The 9,353-nt window shown below is 32.0% G+C and overlaps 1 protein-coding gene across 1 annotated transcript; it reads left to right on the top strand.

Annotated features, from left to right (window-relative positions):
• The first annotated feature begins 3,502 nt into the window (after positions 1-3,502).
• Positions 3,503-8,496, top strand: LOC114263052 (transcription initiation factor IIF subunit beta). The gene is made up of 6 exons (XM_082917522.1): positions 3,503-3,915; positions 5,244-5,352; positions 6,313-6,443; positions 6,568-6,642; positions 7,598-7,747; positions 8,139-8,496. The coding sequence occupies exons 1-6, from the start codon at positions 3,697-3,699 to the stop codon at positions 8,256-8,258; spliced, it is 804 nt and encodes a 267-aa protein (XP_082773648.1). The 5' UTR covers positions 3,503-3,696; the 3' UTR covers positions 8,259-8,496.
• The last annotated feature ends 857 nt before the right edge of the window (positions 8,497-9,353 follow it).

Here is a 9,353-nt window from a genome sequence, read left to right as displayed (position 1 = left end):
TGCTTGGATGTGGTTTTGAGTCTTGTTTTGTTTATTTATTTATTTATTTTTTCTGTTTGTTTGTTGTTTTTGGGTTTGTCTGGTTTGAAGCTCTCTCTTTTGGGTTTGTTTGGCTGATTTTCTTTGAGTCCATTAGTGCAGATTTGTTTTAACTTACCCTCTCCGTGGTTGGGATCTATGATATATCTTGAACATGCTCTATTGTCGAACTTTTATGATCGGCTCTGTTTTGTAGTACGAGCACAGACACGAAATGTGGGTTCGAATATTTTCATAGTTTTTTCTTCCTCTGTGCTTCACGATTTATTTTCACTTTGTTTGGTGTAAGTTTTGGGTTGGATGGACTCATGTAAATGTCGTTTGGCTTCTTGAATGAAATATTTCTTCTGATCAAAAAAAGAAAAAAAAGAAAAAAAGAAAAGAAATGAATGTGATGCAATCATGATGTGATTTAGTGATCAAATTCTTAAAAAGTTGAGATTCACGTGAGTCCTATTTCTCTTTCTTTTTATTTATATATATCTTAATTAATATTTATTGCTAGATAATGAATGAGGAAGATAGGTGGTAGCAATCCAAGTGATTTCATATTCACTACCTAGAGCGATTCAGCGGTGAGAGTTTAAATGTGCTCAATAGCTTTTACAAATGAGGCATATGTTGATCAAATAAGGACATTTGTCATCCATCTAAGACCGTCACCCATCATCCAACAGCTCATGTTTTCAAGAGTATATGGTCAATCCTATCTTTGATGAACAAACCAACCACTTGCATGAAATGAGGAGATTGTTGAGACAGGTGTTAGCTCAAGAGGTTGTTCAGCACCCCACTTTCAAGATTTTATGGACATTTTTAGGAGGTTGTTATAGTTTTTCAAGAAATGAAAATAGAGTACCCCCAATCAATTCAACATTTAACACAACTTAGTACATAACTCAGTGTTATTTATCCTTAGTTTAACCCTAGTTCAACTCTGGAGTAGACTTGAAAAGACATCTTTGCAATAGTTTTAACCTTTGATCATGACATCCGTATCAAATTAGTTATTTTTTTGGCCTTCATAGACATTGTTTTGAAACTTAAATTGTGTTTCAATTCTATTTTATAACTCAATTTCATATTTTCAAATTTGTTTTTATATTTTTTGTAATTTTCAATCGTTGAATTTATAAATGTATGTGTTTTCGTATTCATTTTCCTTTATTCACCTCTCTTTTTGACATTAATAGAGATTTTAAGTCCTCTTAATTGAGGCAAAACAAAAACCAATAGATCTTTTATCCATTTGAGTTTCACACAATCTCCTGCTTTTAGAAATTAGATTTTTTTCGAAGTATATTTCCACAACTTAGACATTGTTGACTTGACACGCTTACAAATCACACAAAACCTCCTGATTTTAACCAAAGCTTGTGTTTTAGTTAAAAATATATTTTTATATTTTTTTGTACAAACACTATTGTTAATTTTTTTAATATTCTTTGATTTGATTCGAATTTCTTTTTTAAAATTAACGCTTTATAATATTTTATGTGTTTTTATATCATGGACAGGGTAGGCCCACTTGTTGGATTAGGTACATTAAAACCCAAATGTAAACCTAAAAGAGATAAAAGTAAGAGAATGAAGAATGAATACAAATTTATTTTCAAAGCAAATTAAAGTACTTTTTTAGTTAAAAATATTAACTAAATTTTGTAAATTATTTATAAATAAATTTTTATTTATAAACATAAACATTAACATCAGGGCGGAGCTAGCAAGGGCCCAAGGGGGTTACGTGCCCCCACTGGGTTTTGGAATTTTTTTTATATTTTTTATTAAAGCAAACATAAAGAAAATGTTATAAATAAAAAAAATTATAAAAATATTATTTTAAATGTCAATGACATTTTAAAATAATAAGAATAATAATGGTTATTTTGATTGAAAATAAAGTGATTACGATATTATTATTTATGAAAATTCTAATATAATGGTGATGTTTATCACTATTGATATGCAAACATAATTAATCTCAATGAAAACATAGAATTTATAGAATTGTTAGTTACATTTGACATGTAACTTTCATTCTTCATGTGTTTCTTTATTATTGGTTGGTGATATCACATGTTCATGATGACGTGGTATAACTGTTATATTGAATTTTTACAGATATTTTGTATAAAAAATTACAAAAATGTTTTATGCCCATTTTCTCCCCACCCCCTTTGACCCCCCTCTCTCATTGGTTACATTTTCTTTTTCTTTTTTTCCTGCTCCTCCAATCACCACCCGCCACGTGTCTGTGGGGGTTGTGGGGGTGGTGAATGGAGGGGGTCTCTATCATGGCTCAAAAAATTATTTTATCATTATATAATTTATTTTAAAACTTTATATCTATGACTTTTTTTAATATTGTCTATGATACACTAATTACAAATAATATTTAGCTTATTTAGTTCTAGTTTTCAGAAAATAATTTTCAAAAAATTTTATTTTTTATTTTCCATATTTTAATGTTTTCAATAATTTTTTTTAATATTTTAAGCAATTTTTTTTTTAATTTTTAGACACACCTAACATAAATATACATAAAAAGTATAATATTTGTGAAAAAAATCTTAAAAAAAATACCCTAAATACCAAAAAATATAAAAATAATATGAAAATTTAATACATTTTTAGTATTTTCGTGTATTTATTAATGTTTTTAAATATTTTTTCACAAATATTTTACTATTTAGATATATATATCTAAGTAATGTATATCTAAAAAAGTAAAAAAATTGTTTAATATTTAAAAAATATTCACTAAAACCAAAAAAATACGAAAAATAAAAAACTTAGTTTTCAGAAAACTAAAACCAAACACATTGATTATTTTATTTTTATTTTTTTTTATCTTTCTTGAAGTTAATGGTAAAAATTTATGTGAAATATTTTTATAAAAAAATTTAATATTGTAATTAATAAGTGGCTCCTCTGATTTAATTTCTTGGCACCGCTACTGATTAACATTGATTGAGTTCATTACATCCATATTCAAACGATGGTATTATTTAGGGTAATTTTTGTAGTTATATATAAATTTTTTATACAAGAATATATGTTAAAATATTGGATGCAAGTACTTATAGCATATTAAGATGAAAATAACAAAAAAAAATAATTATTTAAAAATTAAAAAAATTAATTTTCTATTTTTTATAATAAACTTTTAACTTAAGAAAACTATATAAAAAGCCCATATCAAAAGAGGCCCATTTGCTTGGAGTCTTTGCTGAGCCCAGCCTAATAGCGCTGCATAACTACGCTACAGTCAAGTTTTTAGCCGACAGAGTAGTGATCCAATGGACAATGCCTCGTAACTCAAATTTTGTGGTTCAAAAGTGATTTAAATGGCTAAAACGACATCGTTTTGACTATTTTTATGTTGTTCTGTACTCAAAACGACGTCATTTTGGCCATTTAAACTACTTTTGAGCCACAAAATTTGAGTTACGTAGCATAACCGGTGATCCAATGGGCTCAACCCCAGAGTAGAGTACTCAAAGACGTATCAAGTACTCTCATACTAGAAAGAAAGGCTTTCACAGTAAAAAGGTATTTGACCCGATCAGTTGGGTCCGGTTCAATCCAAACGCTTCAGACACAGTTGTCAGAAGAGAGAGAAACTCTAGAGAGAGAGAGAGAGAGAGACGAACGAAGATGGAGGAAGAGCGCAGCAACAACAACAGAAGCAGTAGTAGTAATGGTGGTTTGGATACTGGAAAATCGGAGAGATCGGTGTGGCTGATGAAGTGCCCACTCGTAGTGGCGAAGTCATGGCAGTCTCACTCCGCCGCCGCCTCCTCCGACTCTTCGCCTCTCTCCAAGGTCGTCGTCTCCGTCGACGCCCTCCGCCCTGAGGATTCCTCTTCCCTCCAGGTAACTTTTCATATATGTATTCGTATATATGTATTTTTTTTTGGAACTTTCAAGCAATTTCTTTGATAGTCAATGGAGCCGAAGTTGTTAATCCAGTGGAATATTGATCTGCTTTGAATTCAATGGTTTAGTTTAGAAAATCGGACATTGATTATGGAAATCGAAGGAGTTTACTGTTCTGCATTTGTTAAATTTATCATAATATCGTCTACACAATACTGGTGAATCCTTAACATATAAATTTATCAAAGAGGAGGCAAAGCATTAATTATTTCTTTTCTATACATATATGTAGAATTGGACAGTTGGATTCACTGGTACATTCTTTTCATTTAAGTAAAACATTTTAAATTTCTAGCGCAATTAGAGGAGAAAGTGGCACTATTGCTTATTGCATCATTGTATTACTCTTTGTGTGCAATACATGAATAATGATTCTGTTCAATGCAAGTGTTGTTATTTTCTTATTCACTAGTTTAGTAAAAATAAGGAGGAGTTGTTATTTGTCGGTTTCTTTTTATTTGTGAAGTTTGTGTTCTGATTAGTTCAGCCCTACTTTGGTTCTTGAAAAGGTTGCAATAATGTTTATAAGGGGATATTATTTCTGTTGGCTTTTAACTTTTGATGGTGGAGAGTTGAGGCAAACATTCAGCCAATGCTAATTCACTGGCAGTTGGTGATTGCAAGGACTGTGGATCGGAGCTTGTATGTTCCAAGGAGTAACATTTGCTTCTTTAATTAATGTTTTCCCCATTTGTTCTCTTTATCAAATGAAATGGATTTACTATAGCTTGCAATGTTGATGGAAGGTACAGAATTCAATTCCATTTTGCCCCCTAAGCCTATGTTTGTTTGGGTGGACATGAGGTTGGGATTGGACTATTAGTCCGATGTTTGGTTAAACAATTAAAGTACGGATTAACAATCTATCTGGATATAGTGTCCCACATTTGATGAAATATTCAATCCCACAGAGGGGGGTGGGATATAAATTGGAGGATTAAGCCAAAGTTTAAACTATTAGTCCTTCCTTATAATCTTAACTCAATCTAAACATAGGATAGGATACACAATCCAAAGGGATTTGTAGTCCTAGGACTATTAGTCATGAGAATTCTAATCCAACCTAATCTAATCCGCCTAAACAAACACGGCCTAAAATTATTGAAATGTGAGGAGATCAAAGCGTTTATTGGTATTGTTTGTGGTTCTTATGTGTATAGAGATGCTCTCAGTTGCAGGATAGATTTAATTGTTTGTTTGTTATCTGGGTATATCCTCAGCTTAAATCTTTTTTTATACTTGCATTGATCTGGAATGATAACCAGTTCACAATGGAGATGGCTAGCAATGAGATTGGGAACATGCCAAAAACCTACTCGTTGAACATGTTTAAAGACTTTGTTCCAATGTGTGTTTTTTCTGAGACAAATCAAGGTGAGGATCATCATATATTAAGTTTAATATGTTTTCCTTGTTGAGTTTTTCTATATTTAATTTTTAATTTTTTTAAATTAATGATTATTGCTGTCTAATTATTTTATATTTTAGTGATATATGCTACATGAAAGTGACATTAGAATTGATGTCACTGTGTAAATAGACTAAGAGTACTTAAAAAGGAAAATTAAAATGAAATTATGAGCACATTACAAGTGGTTTAATTAAAATTTTGGAACAACTAAGATAATTGAAGCAGCTTCATTGTCTTTGAACTCAGGATATTAAGTGACTTGGAAAAGTATCACCTAGTTTGGTTTTAGATTTTTGAGACTACTAGTTTGTGGAAAAAAATGAATTCAATCTAACCAATTCATGCTTATGTTGCACCTAAATGCACTTTATCCGAAGAGAAATTATTTCTTAATCATACCATATTGGTATTATAGTTATTTATTTCTTATCAAGCACATGTCAGATTTTTCTTTTCTAATATATTTTTTTATCATGAACAAATTCAACTCATGGAACTCTTTAAGCCAATTAGTAAGAGATCTTGCATTTATGTGCATTAAAGCTCTTAGCTCCCATTGCCTGGATCTATACTGGCTTGTAGCTTCATCCATAACCTACGACTGTACCCAAAGAGAATCGTTCGACATGTTGCTAAAAGTTGAAAGCGTACCATATTACTATTGTTCATTTTGCATGATGCCTTCTTGAACATTTCACAACCTATATTCTGCATCTAAGGAATAGAGGTGATGGTTCTAGCTTTAATTCCTTTTGCATAGAAAAAGAAACCATTTGGTTGTGTTTTTGTTGGGAGGTCTTAAATGTAGTCAGACACTTCATGATACTTTGACTTCTATGCTACATGTGCAATTTTTTTTTTTTGGTGGTAAGTTTGGTTTTGAATTAGTTTAACTAATTTGGTAGGAAATGTCAATCTTGTAGGAAAGGTTGCAATGGAAGGGAAAGTGGAACATAAATTTGACATGAAGCCCCATAACGAGAACTTGGAGGAGTATAGCAAAATGTGCCGTGAAAGGACAAATAAATCAATGATTAAGAATAGACAAATACTGGTAGCATATGTTTCTGACTCTCTGTTCATTTCCTTCAGCTGTCACATTGTCTCCTTTTTCCCCTCCCTCTTGTCTCTTTCTGTAATGGAATTTTTTTTCTTCTTTTCCCTTGGCTATTCAATAGGTGATTGACAACGATCGTGGAGTCCATATGAGGCCTATGCCTGGAATGGTTGGCTTGGTTGCTTCTAGTTCTAAGGTATTCATATTCCCTCCTGATTCAAGAACTTATGTTGAAGTTTATGCTGTCATTTTCTTTTATATAGCTTTTTTATATCAGCTTCCATAACCAACTTTTGGAGTTTATGTTGTCTTGTTAGAAAAGAAAATTCTCCGAACAGCAAAGGGGCAACCTGGCCTGTCCTAACAGGTTATAATTGGTGTCCTGTTTAGGTTTGTTCTGGGCTCAAACTTACTTTGAAGCCCAATTATTTATGTTATCTGTGGTTCATATTTTCATTTCTCCTGGTAAAGTAATTCAAAGCTTTTAAAGGCAAATGTGTAATGCGAGGCGTTTTATCCTTCGTGAGGCGAGGCATAAGCCTTAAGGAGGTGTAAGCATTTGAAATTTTAATATTTAGTAAATAAACAAAATATTTTACAATATAAAAAAAATAAAATTAAATGAAAGGTGTAAATACTTTTCTGCTCAAGGCGTTGAACATTTCATTATAAAGAAGGAAGCTTGCTCTCATCGAAATGAAAGTTGGCATTCTTAACCTTAGTCATCAAGTTTTTCTCTTGAACTTTAGTTTTGTGTTTTTTCTTGATTTGTTGTTTACTTAATTTTTTCTATGGAATATTTTTGCAAAAAGAGGTTGTTCTTTATAGACTAAGTTTGACAAGAGCTTTAGACAAGCTCTTCATATGTGTACTCCTCATATGTTTATGCGCAAAAAGCTTACAAAGCGCATGCACACCTTAGACTATGATATGCAAGCCTTCGGGCAGTATCGTCTAAAAATCATAGCCTTGATGCGTTCTTCCCTAGCTTCGTCTTGAGGTGAGCCTCAGTAAAGTCTTTTTAAACTTATCTCTCCAGTGATATTCATTTATGCAATTTATATGCTTTCCATCATTTGCTAACCAAAAATATCAAAAAGTGTGCATGGAATGCAGAATTACTAACTTCATCATCAACCATCTGTGTCTAGGATAAGAAGAAAACAGCACCCATTAAGGCACCAGAAGTGAAAAGAACTAGAAGGGATCGTGGAGAACTGGAGGAAATTATGTTTAAGCTTTTCGAAAGACAACCAAATTGGGCCTTAAAGCAGCTAGTCCAAGAAACGGCTCAACCTGCAGTATGACTGATTACTTATGTTTCCATTAATTTTGTTAAGTTATTGATTCTTTTCCCAGAATGCATTACTTTTTAAGATCTGCACTTTGTTGCTAGTAAAAGTATAAGATAAGCATTAGTGATGGTTTCAGTGTTTTATATGGTTTAATTTAATAGTAGAATTGTGTGCTGTTGTATATAAAATCTTAAAATAATTTTGTAAAATATGAGATGGCAATTTTTTTTTTTCCTTTTGTAGGTTAGATTACATAATCTCCTGTCCTACGGGCTGTATGAGGAAATGATGATTATATGGTTCTGCATATCTTATTAGTAATACTATCACTTAAATGGATTTTAACTTGTCAGGAATCTCTTGGTCTTTATTCGTTTTTTATTTATTTATTTTGCAGCAATTCTTGAAGGAGATTCTGAATGAGCTTTGTGTCTACAATAAAAGGGGAACAAACCAAGGAACTTATGAACTCAAGCCTGAATATAAGAAATCTGTTGAGGATACAGGTGCTGAATAAATTGTCTTTTGTCTGACTGTATATTTGATTGTGCAAGATAAAATTAAGCTTAGGGAAGAAAAGTGGTGTTTTCTCCATTGGCATCACCTCTGTTCTTTACAAAATCCACATGGTGTGATCATTAACTTTTCTTGTTAAACTTAGGAGGTTAGAGACAATAAAAGAGACATCTACTCTTATATACTTGCTTATCAACTCTATTACTCCTCTTTTGCTTATAGTTGTTTCACTTGCTAAATGAATTCTGTCATTTTGTTTAGCTTGCACATAAATTAGGGTTACATTTCTTGTACATGCAATTCCACTAGCTTCTTGTATTCCATGTAAGACCATTTGACTGAGAATTGTTTCGATCTGGGCTGCCAGAGCATGACCAAATCAAGCAAAAGACCGAATACTAGATATGACCTTAAAATAATAAGGGGAAGAGTAGGAATTATAATTTACAGTGCTTGCTTTTTCTTTCTGCTTTTATTTTGTTTACTATTTATTTCATGCAAGAATCAAGTTTGGCAGTATCCTCCGAAGCTCATTGTCGTATGCTTGCAAAAGAGTCTCATTAAGACATTCCAGTATTTTGTTGTCACAAGAAGGTTTTTTCTTTTTAAATTTTAAATCATAGCTAGTTAGCCAAGATAGATATCCTTCTCCTTGGTCAAACTCAGTATGCTTGGATGGAAAAGGGATTGCATAAGGCTTGTATTACTGCCCTCTCTTCTATTCAAAAGGAACAAAAGACCTGAGAGTCTCACTGTGCGGAGATTGTTATTCGGCTGAGAATCCTAGGCCTTGTTGATGGAACCAAATAAAGAAAGAGATTTCATTAGAGAGAGAAAATCTCTAAACATAGATACAAGAGCTCTAAGCTCTAAAATACAATTCAAAATATCATAAAACTGGGGACTAATCACCTATTTCTAGGAAAAAAGACCCAACTAACTCTTATGGTACTAAAACATAACAATCATACTAAATTCAACTGCATCACTTGCCCCCAGCCTAAGACAATAAACTTGAGTTGTCTGTTTAGTCTCCATTCTAATTGGATGATCAAAGCTCGCACCAAATATTGTTAGTTGTTTGCTTGAGAGTCGT

This window comes from Camellia sinensis, chromosome 3 (assembly GCF_055761805.1).
Source record: "Camellia sinensis isolate YWXY chromosome 3, ASM5576180v1, whole genome shotgun sequence".
In the NCBI taxonomy this organism is placed as follows: domain Eukaryota; kingdom Viridiplantae; phylum Streptophyta; class Magnoliopsida; order Ericales; family Theaceae; genus Camellia; species Camellia sinensis.
The sequence above is the reverse complement of the archived record's forward strand: the minus strand, read 5'-3'. Positions and strand labels throughout refer to the sequence as shown.